This window comes from Salmo salar, chromosome 02 (assembly GCF_965601325.2).
Source record: "Salmo salar chromosome 02, fSalSal1, whole genome shotgun sequence".
NCBI classification, from domain to species: Eukaryota; Metazoa; Chordata; class Actinopteri; order Salmoniformes; family Salmonidae; genus Salmo; species Salmo salar.
Genome location: NC_138292.1, coordinates 84342717 through 84368325, shown reverse-complemented (window position 1 = coordinate 84368325; position 25609 = coordinate 84342717). Strand labels below are relative to the sequence as shown.

The window sequence follows — 25609 nt, the reverse complement described above, 5'->3', positions numbered from 1 at the left end:
ATTTATTAAAAATAACAAACTTAAATATCACATTTACATAAGTATTCAGAACCTTTACTCAGTACTTTGCTGAAGCCCCTTTAGCAGCAATTACAGCCTAGAGTCTCCTTGGGTATGATGCTACAAGCTTGACACACCTGTATTTGTGGAGTTTCTCCCATTATTCTCTGCAGATCCCCTCAAGCTCTGTCAGGTTGGATGGGGAGCGTCGCTACACAGGATAATCAATGGAAACATGATGAACCTCAGCTCAATTTCGAGTCTCATATCAAAGGGTCTGAATACTTATGTAAATAAGGTATTTATGTTTTTTTATCACATTTGCAAAAAAAAATGTAATCCTGTTTTTGGGTATTGTGTGTACATTGATGAGGAATATTAAAAAAAAAAATAATAATAATTTTAGAATCAGACTAACGTAAAAAAACAGAAAAAGTCAAGGGTTCTGAATACTTTCAGAAGGCACTGTATATAGTGTATATAATAATGTATAGTGTATATAATAATGTATATTGCCATGTTATGAAGTATGAAACGGCTTGTTCATTCACGTGTCATGAATTCATTATGACATCATCATATTTGTATATGTTTTACGTTAATTGTTTAGGGCTCATTGAACAAACATGGGAAACAGTGTTTAAACCCTTTACAATGAAGATCTGTGAAGATATTTTGATTTTTATGAATTATCTTTGAAAGACACGGTCCTGAAAAAGATAAATACATTTTTTTGCTGTTAATTTGTATATGTTTTACGGGTTGAAAAGTGTTTTTTTCTCAGACATAAATAAAGAAATTCCAGCTGAAAGACAAAGGCCATAACTTTAATAAAATAACAAATTAACTGGCAAAGTAGCGGAGCGAGGTCCGCATCCAGCAACGTCATGAGTCACGTTCTTGCAGCTGTTTCAGTACAACACTACAGGGAGAGAAAGGGGGAGAGGGCAAACTCCACTTTACTAGTTTCATAGTATGGAATCACTTAGTAGTTTCTGGATTTTGTGTAAACTTCTCCTTTAAAGCATCATTGACAAATAATTAATTGAAGTAACATTTGTAGACTAGCTTTTAAGAGTGTTGGGCCAGTAACCAAAAGGTTGCTGGTTCAAATCTGCCATTTTGCCCTTGAGCAAGGCAGTTAACCCCCAACAACAACTGCTCCCCAGGCACCGATGACGTGGTCATCGATTAAAGGCAGCCCCCCGCACCTCTCTGATTCAGAGGGGTTTGGTTCAATGTGGAAGACACATTTAGGGTGGATGGATTCAGTTGTGACTGACTAGGTATCCCCTTTCCTTTCCCTTTTCATCCCAGTCATCCTTAAAAGACTCCATAATGTTTCATTTGATGCTACAGTCATCCTTTAAGACTCCATAATGTTTCATCATTAGATAATACAGTCCTCCAACAATGGGTGCCATATGAATCTTTACCACTTGCTCTGTAATATGAGTAGTATTCAGATTTCATTCAAACATTTCTTACATGAATATTGAAAAATATAAACATGAATATTGAAATAAATATATATATTTAAATGTTTATATTTAAATGTTTATATATATATATATATATATATATATATATATATATATAGTTGAACATAATATACTGTAAGGGTATATTAGTTCAAGGATCTCTGCTAGTGTTAAAATTATGGGCCATTTTATATAGAGAAATTGTGGTGAAATCCTGCATGGAGCCTTCACTGTGCTCTGCCACTTTAAGAGCGCATCAGCAGTCAGGAAGGAGGAAATAAAGATAGTGCTTCTCTCTGTGGAGAGCTCTCGGTTGGCGCGGTTTGACAGTGTGTGCAACTCTGCAGAACTCTTGTTTATTTTCAGCGTGCTTAGTTGTGAAGTGTTTAAGTCGATCGCCGGTGTTACCCCTCTAGGTCGTGGTTGTAGTCTTTTTGGGGCCGCTCCTGTCATTGTGTGAGTGGTGGAGTAGCAACATTGTTGTGAAGCTTTGAAAAACACACCATCAGGTGTTTCAGACGGACAGACTGAAGTCAACAGCTCAGACCCTCCTCTCTCATTTTCCCTCTAATGCTTTTCACTGCTGCAGACTTTCTTTTTATCCTTTCAATGTTTGTTGGACTATTATTCCTCTGCCAGTTGTAGTTGGTGGGACATTTTAGTTAAAGGGAGTTTGCGTTAGAGTTCATGTTTATTGTCGTTTGAATTGTATGGATTTTGTGTGGGACTGTTTACATTTGGCCGAGAAGATTTTGGGACATTTTAAGGCCTCTGTTGTCTATGAACACAACCACCCACACACCCACACATACCCTGCACTCCTCCACTGGGAGGTAATACAGATTGTTGCAAATCCTCTAATGTTGATGACTGGGTACTTTCTTGCCAATTGTTTCTATGAAGTTGCCGCTAAATTGCTCTGCCATTATTATTGTATGAGGTATTATTGGTTGGGTTACCCCTGGGCTGCGACATGGTTTTTATTTGGTGGGTCTTATGTTCTCTCTCCACTGGCTATTGCCAGGGAAATTGCAAGATTATGTTATAATGCTTTTGCATTATAATGGTTGTTTAATTCGACAGAATAGAGTATTCTGTTAACTATTGTGTGTGTGTTCTACTGAGGATGGGCCTCTATGAGATAACACTGACAGAGGAGATATACGATGTCTTTGGGTGAAAACCTAAAGAGCATTCCAGGGAACATGAGTTAATGTTTCTGTTCTATACCGTACCAGGGAGAGATGGTTCCAGTTTGGAGTAGGAGGGCCAGACACTGGTCTATGTAATGAAAACTGTTGACACAGCAGATGCTGTCTGCTATGTATTATAGATATCTTTCATAGAATGGTCACAAGGTTAAGATTTGTATGTATCTACTGTTCGTCATGTAGGTTGAAAGGGGTGTATCTTGGTTATAAAATACCTTTGTACTTTTGTTTTGTCACTCTCAATGGATCATTAGAAAATGGTGAATCGTTGACAAGTCATTGCTATTGCAAAGCTCTTATTATTAAAGATTTAGTTTAAGTATAACTCTGACTGGTGTGATAAGTTTGTCTCTCCTCATTTTATAGTAAAAAAATGAACCACCACACTATCTGGCCAACAGGCTACACTCTATTCAGTATCTTCTGCTGATGTGTGCCTGGTAGCGCTACTCTACTCTTTTCCTTTCAGCAGGTTAATACCTGCCTGGCGCCCCAATAAAATCCCTATCTTTACCCTCCTCTAACAATACAGCTACAGAATTAGCACAGTAGGCCAATGTAACTTAAGGTTACCTGAAATATTTAGGACCAACTTATTCCTTGCCACCCATTCTGAAACTAACTTCAGCTCTTTGTCAAGTGTTGCTGTCATTTCAGTTGCTGTGGTGAGTTATCCGCATACATGGACATTAGTAAAGTAGTAAAGATTGAAAAAACTAAAGGTGCCTAGACAGCTGCCCTGGGGAATTCCTGATTCTGTTGCGCTGGCTCCCATTCTAGAACACCCTCTGTGTTCTGTTAGACAGGTAACTCTTTATCCACAATATAGCAGGGGGTGTAAAGCCATAACACAAGTTTTTCCAGCAGCAGACTATGATCGCATTGTATCTCGTCAAACAATTTTGACAAAAAAATGTAAGGGTTGGTAACAGGCTGATTAATCAGCAACTTCAGCCAGTAAAGGGGGCTTTACTATTCTTAGGTAGCAGAATGACTTTTGCCTCCCTCCAGGCCTGAGGGCACACACTTTCTAGTAGGCTTAAATTGAAGTTAGGGCAAATAGGAGTGGCAATATCGTCTGCTATTATCCTCAATCCTTTTCCATCCTTGTTGTAAGACCCCGGTGACTTGTCATTGTTGATAGACAACAATAAGTGTTCCACATCTTCCACACTAACTTTACAGATTCAAAATTACAATGCTTGTCTTTCATAATTTGGTTAGATATACTTGGATGTGTACTATCAGCGTTTGTTGCTGGCATGTCAAGTCTAAGTTTTTTTTATCTTGCCAATTAACAAAATCATTCAAGTAGTTGGCAATATCTGTGGGTTTTGTGATGAATGAGCCATCTGATTCAATGAATGATGGAGCAGAGTTTGACTTTTTGCCCAAAATGTCATTGAAGGTGATACAAAGCTAACTTTCATCAAGTTTTAATATGGCCTATTGGTTTCTCTTTTCATTGGCATAATCCTTTTTCAGTGTTATGATAATCATAACATCCATATCCACCAGTCTATCTTCATGTCAACTGACAGAACTCTGCTGGTTGTCCTGGTAACAGATACCAGTGGGCAGATCTATTTTATTTGTTCAAACTAAACTACAGCACTTACTTTGATGAGTCAAATCTGATCCTTTCTTCTCTTCTCCTCCTCTCACAGTTCCACGCAGCCCCGTTGTTTTCCTGCAGTCCACCAGCAGCACAGACAACCTCTTCATACCCAGCAGTAAGGCGCTACCGGGAGAGGCACGACACAGGGACTCCGGGAAGGCGGAAGGGGGTGGGCTAGCATTGTCCTGGTAACCATAAAGAGGTGACACATATCATTATGGATGCTGATGTCACTGTTGACAAAGTGCTTTACAGAAACCCAGCCCAGACCCCGATAAAGCAAGCTGTATACTAGACCAGACCAAGCTGTACCATCTGGTGTTCTGATCTGGAGAGACTCTTCTCTGCCTCGTCAGCATCAGGATGTTGTTGAGGCTTCCCAGAGGATCCACAATAGTCATGTCTCTCTCCTGTGTGAATGAGAACATCAAACACGTGGTAAACTTATGACCGTCTATTAAAATCATAGGGTCTTACAAGAGGCATGAATATCTCTAAAAAGGGCCTAAAATGCAAATGTTAAAGGGTTGTTCGACAAAATGGGTGCCTTTGAAGAATTCAAATAAATCTAATTTAAAAGTCCCAAAAACATATGTACCAATGGCAGATTGACCCTTTAACAATTCCTACATTACTGAACAACATATTCAAGTGTAGAACTTCAGTAGAATGCTCCTTTAAAACCACACATTAGTTCAACAACTGCATAGTTTGTGTCCCTGTTTTTAAGACAGTACTCACTGGTCTTAATCGGATCTTCAGTCTCCTCCTCCTCTTTCACTCCTAAAACGTCTTCCTCCTCTTTAATTGAGATAGCCTCCTCTTCCTCTTTTACGCCAAAAGGTTCTTCCTCTTCTGTCACTACATTCTCTTCTTCTTTCAATGTTATGGCATCTTCCTCCTTTTTGATTCTGAAAGCTTCTACTTCCTCTTCCACGCTGATAACCTCTTTCCCATCTTCCTCTTTCACTGTAATATCATCCTCGTTCAACGTGATAGCCTCCTCTTCCTCCCTTTTCATACTGAAAGCTTCTTCTGTTTCCTCCTCTTTCACTCCCAAAACGTCTTCCTTCTTCACCTTTATTGAGATAACATCCTCTTCCTCTCTAAAGGGTTCTTTTCCTATAACAACCTCCTCTTCCTCAATTTTCATTCTGAAAGGTTCTTTCACTGTAATATCCTCCTCTTCTTCTTCCATGTTCAGCGCCAGAGCTTCTTTCTCCAAACAGCAAACCTCATCTTCTTTAGCAGGGGAGGAGTAGTTTAGTGAGCTCATGGTCAGTGATGTTAGCTAGCTAATTAACATTAGCGACTAGCCTAGTTCTAGGCTCAGCATCAATCTTTAACAAGTTTGCAAATTGAACAAGCAAATTAGGTTAAAGTTAACCACTAGATACGTCAACAGAACTGTGTTTACAACACTGAGATTAGCTCATGTACATTAACATGGTCTAAAGCGCCAATCTTTCAGTTTTATGTTGGTTAGCAAGCTACCGAGGTGGTTGAAAGAGTAGCGGTGTTGTTGTTCCTGAAGAATCGTCCCGTCCAGTAAATTATACGTCACGCAAGAGGCGTCACCTGAAAGACGCACATCCGCCATCTGCTGGCTGGAGTGGGTAACGCAGATTGGAAACAATAGTTACTACACTTTTTGTATTGGAAAGAACGTCATAATAATTTAACAATAAGCTGATATATTTTCTCTTACGTCTTACAAATAATACTTTCCTGTACACAGACGTAGAAGCTTAATATTAATATGTAGATAATGAATAAATACTTCTGTGCTGCCATCCTGTTAGGTTACAGATTATTTTATTACAGTGGTTAAAATGGATTTTCATTGTGTTCCATGGTGTTTATCGCTCCCTAGTGGAGCTTTCTGGTACTTAGAACGACTGTACGAAAACAGGAAGTACAGAATTCGTTCTGCACGCATAAAAGCAGCTAGAAACAACGCTACGGTTCAGGTCTTTCAGTGCAGTTATTTCTTGTCACGCTTCAGCTTCGGAAAATATTTTTAAGTTCGATTCAAGCATATTGCTAGTGATGATAATCTTGTTATTGATAGAATTGCTTACTTATCCATGTTGGTTGCATTTACTCACACAAATTGCCTTGCCTTTCATGGGGGGGGGAGACATGTTAAATATGGATTTTTAAGCCTTGAGACAGTGGAGGCATGGATTGTGTATGTGTGCCATTCAGAGGGTGAATGGGGAAGACAAAATATTGAAGTGTCTTTGAACGGAGTTCTTGTGTCAAGAACTGCAACGCTACAGTTTCCCATGTGTACCAAGAGTGGTCCACCACCCAAACAGTGGCAGTCAATGCGGTTTAAGATGAGGGAGGACGATTTATTTAGCATAGTATCCCTCTGTTTGAGCCGGGTGTTTGAGTAGGCTAAACTTGCTAGCTGCATTTGCTAGCTAAGTAAGTGAAACAAAGTGGAAAATAAGTGACTCTCTCTTGCTTCTCCTAATTTGTTCAAAACTGTTCAACTATTGTCTTTCTCTCTGAGTCAACTACTCACATGTTATGCACTGCAGTGCTAGCTAGCTGTAGTTTATGCTTTCAGTACTAGATTCATTCTCTGATCCTTTCATTGGTTGGACAACATGTCAGTTCATGCTGCAAGAGCTCTTATAGTTTGGAGGACGTCCTCCGGAAGTTGTCATAATTACTGTGTAAATCTATGGAAGGGCTTGAGAATCATGAGCCTCCTAGGTTTTGTATTGAAGTCAATGTACCCAGAGGAGGATGCAAAATACTATGTTTTAATCAGTTATTTGGTGACGTGATTATATTTAGTATAGTTTTATCTAAAAAGGATAATTTTCTATATATTTACATTTTTCTGAAAATCAGGATGGGTCTCCCCTTCCTCTGCTGAGGAGCCTCCACTGCACCCAAAGGACATCCAGCCAACTTGACACAATTGTGGGAAGCATTGGAGTCAACATGGGCCAGCATCCCTGTGGAACACTTTTTGACACCTTGCAGAGTCCATGCCCTGACGAATTGAGGCTGTTCTGAGGGGAAAGGGGGAGGGTCCAACTCCATATTAGGAAGGTGTTCCAAATGTTTGGTATAATCAGTGGATATATCTGCCATTTAGCAGACACTTTTATCCAAAGGGTTTTGCAGTCATGTGTGAAAATGAGATGGAAACCCATTTAACTTGTATTTTTCATTCGGTACATGGGAATGCACTACGTAATCACTCAAAGCCTTTTATCTGCAATAAGTCTGTTTGATAGAAACATTTCTGGTGGGAAAAGGCATATTGTTTTATGCAGATTTGAAAATATTCACATGAATATCTGTAGCAAATTAATCCAAATCAGATCCCTCAATAACCTGGGGTCAGTTTTCAAACATTTCATCATTTAAAACAATCTTGGTGTGATTTTAAAACAAATGTTGTAGAGCTTCCTGGTAATATGTTAACATGAATTATTCATTCTGTTTTAGAAGTCAGAACACAAAACACTAGATAGTTCTACGACACTCAAGACACAGACGTCGCTGGATTCCTATCAAGCAGGTGGTTGTAAATATATAACATTCATAGCTGTACGATACAGAATGTGACTTTTTCGATACGCATGAAAGCTTATTTCTCTCCAAATTTGTGCACAAATTTCTTTACATCCCTTTGCCAAGATAATCCATCCACCTGACAGGTGTGCCATATCAAGGCTGATTAAACAGCATAGTCATTACACAGGTGATAAAGGAATTTGTATGTTTAAAGTAATGACTCAATTATTCCATCCTGAAACTGTATAACTGTGTGAAATGTATTAGAATTATAAAGACTATAATCCAATAATGTGTGTTACTATTTAGTAACACATTTAGCAATAAGCAGAAGTATAGTTGAGACATTCAAGGAGAAGAGGAACTGTCAACAGACAACTTGTGACCACTGTGAAACTGATAACAGGAAGGAGGTCTCCCCACCCAGGAGGGGAGAAACCGTTGGGCTTGCAGAAACATGTGGCAGAATATGATAAGCAATGTATGTGTTGGAGAAGACTTGTAAATAGCATTGACAGTTTTAGAGGAGAGGGGCATTTATAAGGGGTATGGTATGACCAAATGTGAGGTATAAAAGGCTATGAGCATTGTATGATTTTCAGAGCGCTCTCTGAATAAAGTATTGATCTATTGCAGACTGAGACTTTGTCTAAATTCTTCTATTAACCAGGGCCTTACAACCCCTGGGAATTGGTCAAAGGTATAGTGATTGTTGAGTTATCATCATTGGGATTGAAAATTCTCGTGACAACAGGTGCTCCTTATGCCGGGGACAATTAACCAGCATGGCTACCACAGCATTCTGCAGCGATACGCCATCCCATCTGGTTTGGGCTTAGTGGGACTATCATTTGTTTTTCAACATTACAATGACCAAACACACCTCCAGGCTGTGTAAGGGCAATTTGACCAAAAAGGAGAGTGATGGAGTGCTGCATCAGATGACCTGATCTCCACAATCACCCAACTTCAACCCATTTGAGATGGTTTGGGATGAGTTGGACCGCAGAGTGAAGGAAAAGCAGCCAACAAGTGCTCAGCATATGTGGAAACTTCTTCAAGACTGTTGGAAAAGCATTTCAGGTGAAGCTGGTTGAGAGAATGCCAAGAGTGTGCAAAGCCGTATTTGTAGTAGTCGGGGACAGCCCTAATGGGAACAAATACCAGTGGGCAGATCTATTTTATTTGTTCCAACTAAACTACAGCACTTACTTTGATGTGTCAAATCTGATCCATCTATTGCAATCATAGAGTCTTACAAGAGGCATGAACATGTCTAAAAAGGGCCTAAAATGGCAACTTTCATTATGATTTTTTAAATATATTGTTTGTGATGCAAATGTTAAAGGGTGACTTTCACTTTTACTTGAGTCATTTTCTATTAAGGTATCTTTACTTTTACTCAAGTATGACAATTGGGTACTTTTTCCATCACTGTGATGCAAATGTTAAAGGGTTGTTCCACAAAATGGGTGTATTTTGCATCCCTTTGATATTTTAAGTAGAAATTATTCTCCACTATTGAATTTTAAAAGATTGTTATATTAGATAAAGTGCACTTTAATATTGACCACATGGAGAATTCAATACATCTAATTTAAAAGTCCCCTAAATATAAGTACCAATGGCAGATTGCCCCTTAAACAATTCCTACAGTACTGAACAACATATTCAAGTGTAGAACTTCAGTAGTTTGAGCCCGTTTTTAAGACAGTACTCACTGGTGGTAATCGGTACTTCAGTCTCCTCCTCCTTTTTCACTACCAAAACGTCTTCCTCCTCCTCTTTTACTGAGATAGCCTCATCTTCCTCTTTCCCTCCAAAATGTTCTTCCTCTTCTTTCACTACATTTTCTTCTTTCAATGTTATGGCATTTTCCTCCTTTTTGATTCTGAAAGCTTCTACCTCCTCCTTTTCCACTCTGACAACCTCTTTTCCATCTTCCTCTTTCACTGTAATATCATCCTCTTCTTCTTTCAAAGTAATAGCCTCCTCTTCCTCCTTTTTCATTCTGAATGCTTCCTCGTCTTCTTTCACCAGAGCTTATTTCTCCGTCGAGCTTCGTGAGCTCATGCTCCGGGTGATTAGCCTAACGCTGTATCAATTTAACACATTCGCTAATTTCACAAGCAAATTACGTTTAAAAGAAGTAGTAGATAGGTAAACAGAATTATGTTTAAACCACCAAGAGTAATATACACAAGATTGGTCGAAAACGCTTCAATGTTTCGGTTTTATGTTGGCTATCAAATCAGTTGTCGCAGTTGAAGAAACCTCCCGTCCAGTGTTGCCAACTAATTTTCAGAGGAAGTTGATAGGGGCAAGTCGATTTGTTGCTAAAAGTTGCTAAATGACGGTGTGATGTCATTGCGTGATGACGTCATTACGTAATAACGTAAACCTGCATCATTATGTAGAATACACAATAACGTTACTCAAATTGACTGGCCATTTCGGCGAAAATATGATTTGACATTTGTTAGTTTAGATTTGTTTGTTTATTATCATATATTTTTATTTGTAAAAGTAATATAAACACAACATAATTTATATGATCAGATATTTTTATTTTTAAACACAACACATTGAATAATTAAACAATTACACATTATTGAACAATTACATTTTATTTATTTTCTTTTCAACTAGTAAACCTACACATTCTGAACAATTATAGTTTTAAGCAGTGTATTGGTAGTTAACATGCTACCTAACTGATCAACAATTATAGGTACAAGCTAATAACAAGGTATATATGCTATCTTCTTGAACAAGCAACTTAACTCAAATAATGATGTGTGCGCTAGGCATCTGTCTCCAGCTCTCTCCGGGTTGTTGTGCTGCTTGGCTGGCCAGCTGCCAGCTGGTTTCCTCCAGATATTTCCACTATTCTCACACACACTGCAGTACACACTGCCACCATCAGCTGTGTGTCTCCGCCAGTTCCAGAAAGTCCACTCCTTGCATACGTACTGTAAATATGATGAACCATAGATTGGCAAGGAAATCCTCTTCATCTTCACTGTCCAACTGCATTGTCACGGAGCTGGAACCAGCAGTAGAGGATTGAGTGGCCTTAAAGCTGTATGCTGCTGTGGTGCCAAACTGCTGCAGAACTTCACTTGGTAGTTTATGCTGGTAACAGGTATCACCAGCCAGCTTCAGTCCATACCGCACCAGGAGTATGGAGTTGAGAGTGTGCAGTGACATTCTATTTCTTAACTTTGACTTGACCACACTCATTGGCCTCATGGGCTGCACCAGATTTGCCAGTTCTTGCTGTGAGATGTTACCACACTCTTCCACCAAGGCACCTGCAAGTTCCCGGACATTTCTGGGGGAATGGCCCTAACCCTCACCCTCCGATCCAACAGGTCCCAGACATGCTAAATGGGATTGAGATCCGGGCTCTTGCTGGCCATGGCAGAACACTGACATTCCTGTCTTGCAGGAAATCACGCACAGAACGTGCAGTATGGCTGGTGGCATTGTCATGCTGGAGGGTCATGTCAGGATGAGCCTGCAGGAAGGGTACCACATGAGAGAGGAGGATGTTTTCCCTGTAACGCACAGCGTTGAGATTGCCTGCAATGACAACAAGCTCAGTCCAATGATGCTGTGACCATGACAGAGACTCCACCTCCAAATCAGACCATCACCCCTGATGAGACAAAACCGCGACTCGCCAGTGATGATGAACATGGTACCTTCAGGCATTTGGAAATTTCTCCCAAGGATGAACCAGACTTGTGGAGGTCTACAATATTTTCTGAGTTCTTGGCTGATTTCTTTTGATTTTCCAATGATATCAAGCAAAGAGGCACTGAGTTTGAAGGTAGGCCTTGAAATACATCCACAGGTACACCTCCAATTGACTCAAATGATGTCAACTAGCCTATTAAAAGTTTCTAAAGCCATAACATCATTTTCTGGAATTTTCCAAGCTGTTTAAAGGCACAGTCAACTTAGTGTACGTAAACTTCTGACTCACTGGAATAGTGATACAGTGAAATCATTTGTCTGTAAACAATTGTTGGAAAAATTACTTGTGTCATGCACAAAGTAGATGTCCTAACCCACTTGCCAAAACTACAGTTTGTTCACAAGAAATGTGTAGAGTGGTTGAAAAACGAGTTTTAATGACTCCAACCTAAGTGTATGTAAACTTCCGACTTCAACTGTAGATTGATGAGGGGAATTTAAAAAAAATGTTTTTGAATAAAGCTGTAATGTAACAAAATGTGGGAAAAGTCAAGGGGTCTGAATACTTTCCGAAGGCACAGTATATATCCTAATAAATAGAATTTGGACAGAAACATGGTTATTTTTTTATTTAAGCAGGTAACTCAACTGAGAACACAGTCTCATTTACAGCAAATACCTGGGGAATAGTTACTGGGCAGAGGAGGGGGGGATGAATGAGCCAATTGCTGGGGATAATTAGGTGACAGTGATGGTATGAGGCTCAGATTGGGAATGTAGCCAGGACACCAGGGTACATTTACATTTTAGTCATTTAGCAGACGCTCTTATCCAGAGCAACTTACAGTAGAGTGCATACATTTTTATTAAATATTTCTGAAATACTGGCCCCCCGTGGGAATCGAACCCACAACCCTGGCGTTGCAAGCGCCATGCTCTACCAACTGAGCAACAGTGGGAGTTAGGGTTAACACCCCAACTCTTATGATAGGTGCAATTGGATCTTTAGTGACCACAGAGAGGACACTCGTTTAACATCCAATCCAAAAGACAGCAAACTACACAGGGCAATGTCAACCAATCACTGCCCGGGATATTGTTTTTAGACTAGAGGAAAGGGTACCTCCTACTGGCCCTCTAACACCACTTCCAGCAGAATCTGGTCTCCCATCCAGGGATCAAACAGGACCAACCCTGCTTAGCTGGAGAAGCCAGCAGTGGGATGCAGGGTGGTATGCTGCTGTCTCTAAAATCCAGCCTAATTATTTTCCCTCAGGATGTTCTGGTAAATAGTGGTTGTAGTGTACTGCTGTCACCACCAGGCCTGGAGGGCATTTTGACTTTGTTGATAGCGAGCTGTGTTAGCGAGAGCGAGCTGTGTTAGCGAGCTGTGTTGCTAAAGACGTAGCAGCTAGCTAACAGACAACCGATCAACCTACTGTGTGTATTGAACATTCATATTCGACAGCCTTACCTATAGAGTAGCACCTTCTCTTCTTGACATCAAAGATGCAGTGTATTGTTGCTGTAGGAGTTTATAATTAATAATCCTATTTATTTCAAGCCACACCAATATGTCACCATACTATTCCTTTAAAGCTCCTCTGTCAGATATAAATCATCAGAGTGGGAAACCAACTGAAATGAAAACAATGGAGCAAATGTATCACTATCAGAGAGGTGTATTATGACATCAGATAGAACTACTCAGACATTCCAAATATCACTTGATTATCAGAGGTGTGTATTATGACATCAGATAGAACTACTCAGACATTCCAAACCAGGCCTCATCCATATCATGAAGGTGGACATTGATCCAACCATTTCAAAAGTAATGACCAGGCTGATGGAAACAGGATATGCCTTAACACTTTTATAAATGCCGACAGACTATATGTTAGTTCGTTTGACGTGATGGGGTCTTTTTGTGTCAGTCAAAACATTTTAGTGAGAAATAGCTGTGGAAACTCCTTTATGAGCAAATATTTATATAATAACCATCACATCTTAGTTAACTTGGAGACACGATGATATGTTGTGTGGTCCTCCCACTACGACTTGGAAACCCATGTAGTTTATTAGGCTACAGATGAAATAAGTTATGAACTTCACAGGGTGGTGAAACTGCATGTGATGAGCTTGATGCTCCTTTCCAATACATTTTGATGGTCTTATTCTGGTGACATGATGATTGATGCTTGGCTGCCATTTGACAAATAAAATATTTATCTTATCCATAATAATCTCATCATGTAGGTAGCCTACCAGCACAGTATATGTGAGCTGTTGGCTACAGTACACGTGCCATGTTCACATTTTATATAAAACGCAACAGCTTTTAAAAACCATCAGTAGAGTTGAAAATGTGATGGAAACCAATTTATTTTTCATTCAGTTCATGGGAATTTAAAAACAAAAGTATTTTTTTGTGCACTACGTTATCATGCAAAGCGTTTTATCCGCAATAAGTCTGTTTGATGGAAACATTTCTGGTCGGAAAATGCGTATATTGTTTAATGCAGATTTTAGAATATTCACAGAAAAATCTGTCGCAAGTTGCACGGAAATGTAGCTACTAAGGTGGATATTGATCCAAAATTCCCCCAGGAAAGTGGAACGAGGAACTCTTCATTGAGACAATGATAAACAGCAATCCATGGGAGAGTTGTGATGGATATTATAAAATAAGGATCTGCTGGAGTCCAAGTAAAACCAAAATTCTTTATTTCTGAGCTCAGAGAGAATAGCAGAGTTACACAGCGCAGTGTAGACAGTCTGAATTCCTGAAGCATTGGGTGATGAGCACATATCTTTATAGTTTCCTGTTCCTGGGAGGGACTTTATTCATACAAGGACACAGGTGCAAATTGGCTTGCAACACAGGATGATACTCCCAAGAACAGGAGATTATAATTGGACAGTTTCACAAGGTTAGTCACATAATCAGTTATGTGGACACATACGATTAACATTTTCCATTACAGTCTGAATATTTTCATGTCATTAAATCATCAGTGGGCCAACAATGCAAATGTAAACAATGGAACAAATGCATCACATCCAAATAACACTTGATTATCTGTAGTGCTGGAGGAATGACACTCAGATAAACACACCCACAGTCAGAGTTTAAAAAAGGACCATTTAAACACATGGCATCTGATCTACTTTATATTCAAACTGACGTACTCCATATTCAATTCATGTTTTATAATAAAAACATACAAATATTTGTTTGAGTATACTTTGTACCATTTAATTTCTTATGGTATAAACAAGTAAACACATTCTCAGTCAACAATATAAGACAATGGGAGCACTGTGTATGTTCTCTGATAAATTTTAAGTCAATTTGATGTAAAATATCAATTTACACACTAGGAGAAGTAATTAAGTCAATGTGATGTGAAATATCAATATACACACTAGAAGTCATTATTCTCTGCTGTGTGGATTCTCACATGATGATTAAGTGACCGTGATGAGTAATATGTCTTCCCACAGTCTGACCATTTGTAAGACTTCTCCCCTGTGTGCAGTCTCATGTGTTTTTTCAGGCTTCATAATTTGGTAAAATTCTTTGCACAGTGGGAGCAGACTTCTCCCCTGTGTGTATTCGCTCATGGGCTTTCAGGTGTCCTAACTGGCTAAAGCTCTTTGCACACTGGGAGCAGTGGTAAGGCTTCTCCCCTGTGTGGGTTCTCACATGAACTTTAAGTGACTGTGATGAGTAATAGGTCTTCCCACAGTCTGAGCATTGGTAAGGCTTCACCCCTGTGTGCAGTCTCATGTGTTCTTTCAGATGTCCTAAATGGACAAAACTCTTTGCACACTGGGAGCAGTGGTAAGGTTTCTCCCCTGTGTGTATTCGCTGATGAGTTTTCAGGCTTCCTGACTGGCTAAAACTCTTTCCACACTGGGAGCAGTGGTAAAGCTTCTCCCCTGTGTGTATTCGCTCATGAACTTTCAGGTTCCCTAACTGGCTAAAACTACTTCCGCATTGGCAACAGTGGTAAGGCTTCTCCCCTGTGTGTATTCGCTCATGGGCTTTCAGGTATCCTAACTGGCTAAAACTCTTTGCACACTGGGAGCAGTGGTAAGGCTTCTCCCCTGTGTGGGTTCTCACATGGACTTTAAGTGACCATGATGAGTAATATGTCTTTCCACAGTCTGAGCATTTGTAAGGCTTCTCCCCTGTGTGTATTCGCTCATGAGCTTTCAGGCTTCTTAACTGGTTAAAATTATGTCCACACTGGGCGCAATGGTGTGGCTTCTCTCCAGTGTGCGTCCTCCTATGTCTTTTCAGGCTTCCTAACTTGGTAAAACGCTTTCCAATCTGGGAGCAGAGGTGCCGTCTTGCTGGTTTGGATGTCTCTGGTTCCTCCGAATTAGGTTTTTCTCCTGCCAAAGACAGTGTTTATTTAAAGAGACGCCAGAATGAAATCTCCCCATGATAAAACTGCCTTGCTATGAGGTTTAATCCAAATCCAAAGTTTTAGAAGTCAGAATACAAACAACTAGACCGTTCTAGGACCCTCAAGACACAGACATTGATGGATTCCCATCGAGCAGGTGGTTCTAAATATTTAACCTTCATAGTTGTAAGATACATAATTTGACTTTTTCCATATGCACAAACGCTTATTTCTCTCAAATTTTGTGCACAAATTTGTTAACATCCTTTTGCCAAGATAATCCATCCACCTGACAGGTGTGGCATATCATGAAGTTAATTAAACAGCATGATCATTACACAGGTCCACGCTGGGGACAATAAACGGCCACTCTAAAATGTGCAGTTTTGTCACACAACACAATGCCACAGATGTCTCAAATTTTGAGGGAGTGTGCAATTGGCATGCAGGAATATCCACTGGAGCTGTTACCAGAGAATTGAATCTTAATTTCTCTACCATAAGCCACCTCAAACTTTGTTTTTAGAGAATTTGGCAGTACATCCAACCGGCCTCACAACCGCAGACTACGTATAACCATGCCAACCAGGACCTCCACATTGTCTTAGACAAGCCACCTGGACAACTTCATTGGCTGGGCCTCCCCAGTGGGTGGGACTAGCTCCCCAGCAGGTAGATGGCTGCGCCCCTGCCCAGTAATGTGAAGTCCATAGATTAGGGCCTAATGAATTTATTTACATTGACTGATTTCCTAATATTAACTGAAAATCAGTTAATTGAAATTGTTGCAGGATGCTCTCGATGGTGCAGCTGTATAACTTTTTGATGATCTGGGGACCCATGCCAAATCTTTTCAGCCTCCTGTGGGGGAATAGGTTTTTGTTGTGCCCTCTACACAACTGTCTTGGTGTGCTTGGACCATGTTTGTTGGTGATGTCGAAACCAAGGAACTTGAAGCTCTCAACCTGCTCCACTATAGCCCCGTCGATGAGAATGGGGGCGTGCTCGGTCATCTTTTTCTTGTAGTCCACAATCATCTCCTTTGTTTTAATCACGTTGAGGGAGAGGTTGTTGTTCTGGCACCACACGGCCAGGTCTCTGACCTCCTCCCTATAGGCTGTCTCATCGTTGTCAGTGATCAGGCCTACCACTGTTGTGTCATCGGCAAACTGATGATGGTGTTGAATTCATGCCTGGCCGTGCAGTCATGAGTGAACAGTGAGTACAGGAGGGGACTGAGTACGCAGCTCTGATGGGCCCCAGTGTTGAGGATCAGCGAAGTGGTGTAGTTTCCTACCTTCACCACCTGGGGGAGACCCGTCAGGAAGTCCAGGACCGAGCTGCACAAGACGGGGTTCAAACCCAGGACCTTGAGCTTAATGATGAGTTGAGGGTACTATGGTGGTGAATGCTGAGCTATAGTCAAAGAACAGCATTCTTACATAGGTATTCCTCTTGTCCAGATGGGATAGGGCAGTGTGCAGTGAGATGGCATCGTCTGTGGATCTATTGGGATGGTAAGCAAATTGAAGTGGGTCTAGGGTGTCAGGAAGAGGTGATACGATCCTTGACTAGTTTCTCAAAGCACTTCATGATGAAAGAAGTGAGTGCTACAGGACGATAGTCATTTACTTCAGTTACCTTTGCTTTCTTGGGTATGGGAACAATGGTGGACATCTTGAAGCATGTGGGGACAGCAGACTGGGATAGGGAGAGATTGAATATGTCCGTAACAGGTGTGCCTTGTTAAAAAAGTTAATTTGTGGAATTTCTTATCTTCTTTATGCGTTTAAGCCAATAAGTTGTGATGTGACAAGGTAGGGGGGAAGATAACCCTATTTGGTAAAAGACCAAGCCCATATTATGGCAAGAACAGCTCAAATAAGTAAAGAGAAAAAACAGTCCATCATTACTTTAAGATATGAAAATCAGTCAATACTGAAACTTTCAAGAACTTTCAAAGTTTCTTCAAGTGCAGTCACACAAAACTTCAAGCGCTTAGATGAAACTGGCTCTGACGAGGACCGCAACAGGAAAGGAAGACCCAGAGTTACCTCTGCTGCAGAGGATAAGTTCATAAGAGTTAACCTCTTGGGGCTAGGTGGGACGCTAGCGTGCCACCCGTGGTGCACTCCATCAACAGCAGGTGCATTTCAAGAGCGGCAAATTTGAATCCAAATAAATGTCAAAATTCAAATTTTTCAAAAATACAACTATGTTACACCATTTGAAAGATAAACATCTCCTTAATCTAACCACGTTTTACGATTTCAAAAAGGTTTTACGGCGAAAGCATAAATTTAGAGTATGTTAGGACAGTACATTTACAAGAGTTGTGTGTAATGTTTTGTCAAGTCAAAGACAGGGTCACCAAAACCATAAAACCAGCTAAAATGATGCACTAACCTTTTACAATCTCCATCAGATGACACTCCTAGGACATTATGTTAGACAATGCATGCATTTTTAGTTCTATCAAGTTCATATTTATATACAAAAACAGCGTTTTACTATGGCATTGATGTTGAGGAAATCGTTTCCCTCCAATAACCGGCAGTCAAGTCAGCGTCAGAAATTAAATAATTAAAATTAGAAAACATTGGTAAAATATTATATTGTCATTTAAAGAATTATAGATTTACATCTCTTGAACGCAATCAACTTGCCAGATTTAAAAATAACCTTACTGGGAAATCACACTTTGCAATAATCTGAGCACTGCGCCCAGAAAAATACGCGTTGCGATACAGACTAGACGTCATGTTGGGGAGATCTAAAATCGAAAATACTATGTAAATAATCCATTACCTTTGATTCTCTTCATCAGATGTCACTTCCAGGTATCACAGGTCCATAACGAATGTAGTTTTGTTCAAAAAAGCTCATCATTTATGTCCAAAAATCTCCGTCTCGTTAGCACATGATGTAAGCCAGCCGGACTTCTCGTCATGAACGAGGGGAAAAAATATATTTCCGTTCGTTCAAACATGTCAAACGTTGTATAGCATAAATCATTAGGGCCTTTTTTAACCAGAACATGAATAATATTCAAGGTGGACGAATGCATACTCTTTTATAACGTATTGGAACGAGGGTACCCAACATGAACTAGCGCGCCAGGTGTCTAATGGGACATCACCGTTCCATGGCTCTTGTTCGGTCAGATCTCCCTCCAGAAGACTCAAAACACTTTGTAAAGGCTGGTGACATCTAGTGGAAGCAATAGGAAGTGCCAAAATATTCCTAAACCCCTGTGTTTTTCAATGGGATAGGTTTAAAGTCAATACAACACATCAGGTATCCACTTCCTGTCAGAAAATGTCTCAGGGTTTTGCCTGCCAAATGAGTTCTGTTATACTCACAGACACCATTCAAACAGTTTTGGAAACTTTAGAGTGTTTTCTATCCATATATAATAAGTATATGCATATTCTAGTTACTGGGTAGGATTAGTAACCAGATTAAATCTGGTACATTTTTTTTATCCAGACGTGCAAATGCTGCCCCCTAGACCCAACAGGTTAAGTGCACTTCAGATTGCAACCCAAATGAATTCTTCAGAGTTCAAGTAACAGACACATCTCAACATCAACTGCTCAGAGGAGACATCGTGAATAAGGCCTACATGGTGCTGCAAAAAAAAACACTACTAAGAATAAGAGACTTGCTTGGGGCAATAAACACGAGCAATGGACATTAGACCGGCGGACATTTGTCCTTTGGTCTGATGAGTCCAAATTTGAGATGTTTGGTTCCAACCGTCGTGTCTTTGTGAGACGCAGAGTAGAGTGGTTCCCACCGTTAAGCATGGAGGAGGTGTGATGGTGTGCGGGTGCTTTGCTGGTGACAATGTCTGTGATTTATTTAGAATTCAAGGCACACTTAACCAGCATGACTACCACAGCATTCTGCAGCGATATGCTATCCCATCTGGTTTGCGCTTAGTGGGACTGTCATCTGTTTTTCAATGGAGGACAATGACCAAACACACCTCCAGGCTGTGTAAGGGCTATTTGACCAAGAAGGAGAGTTATGGAGTGCTGCATCATATGACCTGGCATCCACAATCACCCAACCCTCAACCTAATTGAGATGGTTTGGGATGAGTTGGACCGCAGAGTGAAGGAAAAGCAGCCAACAAGTGCTCAGCATATGTGGGACCTCCTTCAAGACTGTTGGAAAAGCATTCCAGGTGAAGCTGGTTGAGAGAATGCCAAGAGTGTGCAAAGCTGTATTTGTATTAGTCAGGGACAGCCCTATTGGGAACAGATACCAGTGGACAGATCTATTTCATTTGTTCAAATTCAATTACCGCACTTACTTTTGTGTCTCAAATCTGATCCTTTCTTCTCTCCTCCTCTCACAGTTCCACTCAGCCCCGTTGTTTTCCTGCAGTCAACCAGCAGCACAGACAACCTCTTCATACCCAGCAGTAAGGCGCTACCGGGAGAGGCACGACCCGGGGACTCCGGGAGGGTGAAAGGGCTAGCGATATCCTGTTAACCATAAAGAGGGGACATAGAGACATACCATTATGGATGCTGATGTCGCTGTTGTCATGAAGTGCTTTACAGAAACCCAGCCCAGACCCCGATAAAGCAAGCTGTATACTAGACCAGACCAAGCTGTACCATCTGGTGTTCTGATCTGGAGAGACTCTTCTCTGCCTCGTCAGCATCAGGATGTTGTTGAGGCTCCCCAGAGGATCCACGATAGTCATGTCTCTCTCCTGTGTGAATGAGAACATCAAACAGATAGTGATTATTATTAAAATCATAGGGTCTTACAAGAGGCATTAATATCTCTAAACAGGGCCTAAAATGCAAATGTTAAAGGGTTGTTCCATGAAATGGGTGCATTTTGTATCCCTTTGATATTTTAAGTAGAAATTATGCTCCAATAGTCAATTTTAAAAGCCTGTTGTATTAGATGAGGCACTTTAATGTAGACCACATGGAGAATTCAATAAATCTAATTTAAAAGACCCCAAAATATATGTACCAATGGCAGATTGAACCTTTAACAATTCCTACATTACTGAACAACATATTCAAGTGTAGAACTTCAGTAGAATGCCCCTTTAAAACCACACATTAGTTCAACAACGGCATAGTTTGTGCCCCTGTTTAAGACAGTACTCACTGGTGTTAATCTGATATTCTGTCTCCTCCTCTTTCACTCCCAAAACGTCTTCCTTCTTCACCTTTATTGAGATAGCATCCTCTTCCTCTCTAAACGGTTCTTTCTCTTCTTTCCCTATAACAACCTCCTCTTCCTCCTTTTTCATTCTGAAAGGTTCTTTCTCTTCTTTCACTGTAATATCCTCCTCTTCTTCTTTCACGACAATGTTCAGCGCCAGAGCTTCTTTCTCCAAACAGCAAACCTCATCTTCTTTAGCAGGATAGGAGTAGTTTAGTGAACTCATGGTCAGTGATGTTAGCTAGTTAGCATTAGCGACTAACCTAGGCTCAGCATTAATCTTTAACAAGTTTGCAAATTGAACAAGCAAATTAGGTTCAAGTTCACCAGTTGATACGTCAACAAAAATGCGTTTTAAACACTGAGATCAGCTAATTAACATCGTCTAAAACCTAAATCTTTCAGTTTTATGTTGGCTAGCAAGCTACCGAGGTGGTTGTAAGAGTAGCCGCGATGTTGTTCCTGAAGAAGCGTCCCGTCCATTATACGTCACGCAAGAAGCATCACCTGAAAGACGCACATCGCCATCTGTTGACTGGAGTGGGTAACGCAGATTGGAAACAATAGTTACTACACTTTTTGTATTGGAAAGAACGTCATAATAATTTAACAATTAGTAAATATTTTTTCTCTTTCGTCTTACAAATAATACATTTGCTGATGACACAACAGGGGTAGGCCTGATCACCGACAACGATGAGATGGCCTACAGGGAGGAGGTCAGAGAACTGGCCGTGTGGTGCCAATGTTAAAGGGTAGTTCGACAAAATGGGTGCCTTTGGAGAATTCAAATAAATCTAATTTAAAAGACCCCAAAAATATATGTACCAATGGAAGATTGACCCTTTAACAATTCCTACATTACTGAACAACATATTCAAGTGTAGAACTTCAGTAGAATGCCCCTTTAAAACCACACATTAGTTCAACAACTGCATAGTTTGTGTCCCTGTTTTTAAGACAGTACTCACTGGTCTTAATCGGATCTTCAGTCTCCTCCTCCTCTTTCACTCCTAAAACGTCTTCCTCCTCTTTAATTGAGATAGCCTCCTCTTCCTCTTTTACGCCAAAAGGTTCTTCCTCTTCTGTCACTACATTCTCTTCTTCTTTCAATGTTATGGCATCTTCCTCCTTTTTGATTCTGAAAGCTTCTACTTCCTCTTCCACGCTGATAACCTCTTTCCCATCTTCCTCTTTCACTGTAATATCCTCCTCGTTCAACGTGATAGCCTCCTCTTCCTCCCTTTTCATACTGAAAGCTTCTTCTGTTTCCTCCTCTTTCACTCCCAAAACGTCTTCCTTCTTCACCTTTATTGAGATAACATCCTCTTCCTCTCTAAAGGGTTCTTTTCCTATAACAACCTCCTCTTCCTCAATTTTCATTCTGAAAGGTTCTTTCACTGTAATATCCTCCTCTTCTTCTTCCATGTTCAGCGCCAGAGCTTCTTTCTCCAAACAGCAAACCTCATCTTCTTTAGCAGGGGAGGAGTAGTTTAGTGAGCTCATGGTCAGTGATGTTAGCTAGCTAATTAACATTAGCGACTAGCCTAGTTCTAGGCTCAGCATCAATCTTTAACAAGTTTGCAAATTGAACAAGCAAATTAGGTTAAAGTTAACCACTAGATACGTCAACAGAACTGTGTTTAAAACACTGAGATTAGCTCATGTACATTAACATGGTCTAAAGCGCCAATCTTTCAGTTTTATGTTGGTTAGCAAGCTACCGAGGTGGTTGAAAGAGTAGCGGTGTTGTTGTTCCTGAAGAATCGTCCCGTCCAGTAAATTATACGTCACGCAAGAAGCATCACCTGAAAGACGCACATCCGACATCTGCTGGCTGGAGTGGGTAACGCAGATTGGAAACAATAGTTACTACACTTTTTGTATTGGAAAGAACGTCATAATAATTTAACAATAAGCTGATATATTTTCTCTTACGTCTTACAAATAATACTTTCCTGTACACAGACGTAGAAGCTTAATATGAATATGTAGATAATGAATAAATACTTCTGTGCTGCCATCCTGTTAGGTTACAGATTATTTTATTACAGTGGTTAAAATGGATTTTCATTGTGTTCCATGGTGTTTATCGCTCCCTAGTGGAGCTTTCTGGTACTTAGAACGACTGTACGAAAACAGGAAGTAGAGAATTCGTTCTGCACGCATAAAAGCAGCTAGAAACAACGCTACGGTTCAGGTCTTTCAGTGCAGTTATTTCTTGTCACGCTTCAGCTTCGGAAAATATTTTTAAGTTCGATTCAAGCATATTGCTAGTGATGATAATCTTGTTATTGATAGAATTGCTTACTTATCCATGTTGGTTGCATTTACTCACACAAATTGCCTTGCCTTTCATGGGGGGGGGAAGACATGTTAAATATGGATTTTTAAGCCTTGAGACAATGGAGGCATGGATTGTGTATGTGTGCCATTCAGAGGGTGAATGGGGAAGACAAAATATTGAAGTGTCTTTGAACGGAGTTCTTGTGTCAAGAACTGCAACGCTACAGTTTCCCATGTGTACCAAGAGTGGTCCACCACCCAAACAGTGGCAGTCAATGCGGTTTAAGATGAGGGAGGACGATTTATTTAGCATAGTATCCCTCTGTTTGAGCCGGGTGTTTGAGTAGGCTAAACTTGCTAGCTGCATTTGCTAGCTAAGTAAGTGAAACAAAGTGGAAAATAAGTGACTCTCTCTTGCTTCTCCTAATTTGTTCAAAACTGTTCAACTATTGTCTTTCTCTCTGAGTCAACTACTCACATGTTATGCACTGCAGTGCTAGCTAGCTGTAGTTTATGCTTTCAGTACTAGATTCATTCTCTGATCCTTTCATTGGTTGGACAACATGTCAGTTCATGCTGCAAGAGCTCTTATAGTTTGGAGGACGTCCTCCGGAAGTTGTCATAATTACTGTGTAAATCTATGGAAGGGCTTGAGAATCATGAGCCTCCTAGGTTTTGTATTGAAGTCAATGTACCCAGAGGAGGATGCAAAATACTATGTTTTAATCAGTTATTTGGTGACGTGATTATATTTAGTATAGTTTTATCTAAAAAGGATAATTTTCTATATATTTACATTTTTCTGAAAATCACTCAGGAGGATGGGTCTCCCCTTCCTCTGCTGAGGAGCCTCCACTGCACCCAAAGGACATCCAGCCAACTTGACACAATTGTGGGAAGCATTGGAGTCAACATGGGCCAGCATCCCTGTGGAACACTTTTTGACACCTTGCAGAGTCCATGCCCTGACGAATTGAGGCTGTTCTGAGGGGAAAGGGGGAGGGTCCAACTCCATATTAGGAAGGTGTTCCAAATGTTTGGTATAATCAGTGGATATATCTGCCATTTAGCAGACACTTTTATCCAAAGGGTTTTGCAGTCATGTGTGAAAATGAGATGGAAACCCATTTAACTTGTATTTTTCATTCGGTACATGGGAATGCACTACGTAATCACTCAAAGCCTTTTATCTGCAATAAGTCTGTTTGATAGAAACATTTCTGGTGGGAAAAGGCATATTGTTTTATGCAGATTTGAAAATATTCACATGAATATCTGTAGCAAATTAATCCAAATCAGATCCCTCAATAACCTGGGGTCAGTTTTCAAACATTTCATCATTTAAAACAATCTTGGTGTGATTTTAAAACAAATGTTGTAGAGCTTCCTGGTAATATGTTAACATGAATTATTCATTCTGTTTTAGAAGTCAGAACACAAAACACTAGATAGTTCTACGACACTCAAGACACAGACGTCGCTGGATTCCTATCAAGCAGGTGGTTGTAAATATATAACATTCATAGCTGTACGATACAGAATGTGACTTTTTCGATACGCTTAAAAGCTTATTTCTCTCCAAATTTGTGCACAAATTTCTTTACATCCCTTTGCCAAGATAATCCATCCACCTGACAGGTGTGCCATATCAAGGCTGATTAAACAGCATAGTCATTACACAGGTGATAAAGGAATTTGTATGTTTAAAGTAATGACTCAATTATTCCATCCTGAAACTGTATAACTGTGTGAAATGTATTAGAATTATAAAGACTATAATCCAATAATGTGTGTGCATAGGACATGTAAAGACAAGGACAGTATGTTACTATTTAGCAATAAGCAGAAGTATAGTTGAGACATTCAAGGAGAAGAGGAACTGTCAACAGACAACTTGTGACCACTGTGAAACTGATAACAGGAAGGAGGTCTCCCCACCCAGGGAGGGGAGAAACCGTTGGGCTTGCAGAAACATGTGGCAGAATATGATAAGCAATGTATGTGTTGGAGAAGACTTGTAAATAGCATTGACAGTTTTAGAGGAGAGGTGCATTTATAAGGGGTATGGTATGACCAAATGTGAGGTATAAAAGGCTATGAGCATTGTATGATTTTTAGAGCGCTCTCTGAATAAAGTATTGATCTATTGCA

At 40.2% G+C, this 25609-nt stretch overlaps 2 protein-coding genes and 1 long non-coding RNA gene across 8 annotated transcripts in view; 1 reads left to right on the top strand and 2 right to left on the bottom strand.

The window, feature by feature from the left end:
- LOC106608473 (uncharacterized) overlaps nucleotides 1–10160 on the bottom strand; it is a 17054-nt gene extending 6894 nt beyond the window's left edge. For 2 of the 6 annotated variants that reach the window (XM_082967677.1, XM_045713096.2), the window contains exons 1-4: nucleotides 9575–10160; nucleotides 5052–5552; nucleotides 4623–4720; nucleotides 4312–4495 (exon numbers count right to left, since the gene is read on the bottom strand). In XM_082967677.1, coding sequence (XP_082823803.1) covers nucleotides 4312–4495; nucleotides 4623–4720; nucleotides 5052–5552; nucleotides 9575–9863 — 1072 coding nt within the window. In that variant the 5' untranslated portion in view covers nucleotides 9864–10160. Of the gene's footprint in view, nucleotides 1–806; nucleotides 923–4311; nucleotides 4496–4622; nucleotides 4721–5051; nucleotides 5918–9574 lie in introns of those variants that run through there. The other 4 variants (XM_045713101.2, XM_082967671.1, XM_082967673.1 and 1 more) reach the window with 4 other exon arrangements.
- On the top strand, nucleotides 7183–25609 carry LOC145862649 (uncharacterized). The gene is made up of 2 exons (XR_014382221.1): nucleotides 7183–8936; nucleotides 20340–25609. It is a non-coding gene; the product is annotated as an uncharacterized LOC145862649 (long non-coding RNA).
- On the bottom strand, nucleotides 14266–22678 carry LOC106608467 (uncharacterized). The gene is made up of 5 exons (XM_082967667.1): nucleotides 22144–22678; nucleotides 21116–21364; nucleotides 20605–20702; nucleotides 20295–20469; nucleotides 14266–15959 (listed from the first exon to the last, which is right to left on the bottom strand). The coding sequence occupies exons 1-5, from the start codon at nucleotides 22676–22678 to the stop codon at nucleotides 15112–15114; spliced, it is 1905 nt and encodes a 634-aa protein (XP_082823793.1). The 3' UTR covers nucleotides 14266–15111.

Bases quoted from the DNA above. Each gene is read 5' to 3' on its own strand.
- LOC106608467 (XM_082967667.1), bottom strand. From the start codon at position 22,678: ATGAGCTCACTAAACTACTCCTCCCCTGCTAAAGAAGATGAGGTTTGC. The intron at 21,365-22,143 runs GTGAGTACTGTC...ATCCTGCTAAAG, and splicing joins TGAAGATCCGATTAAGACCA to AAGATGAGGTTTGCTGTTTG. The intron at 15,960-20,294 runs GTAAGTGCGGTA...TGTCTTTGGCAG, and splicing joins ATCAGATTTGAGACACAAAA to GAGAAAAACCTAATTCGGAG.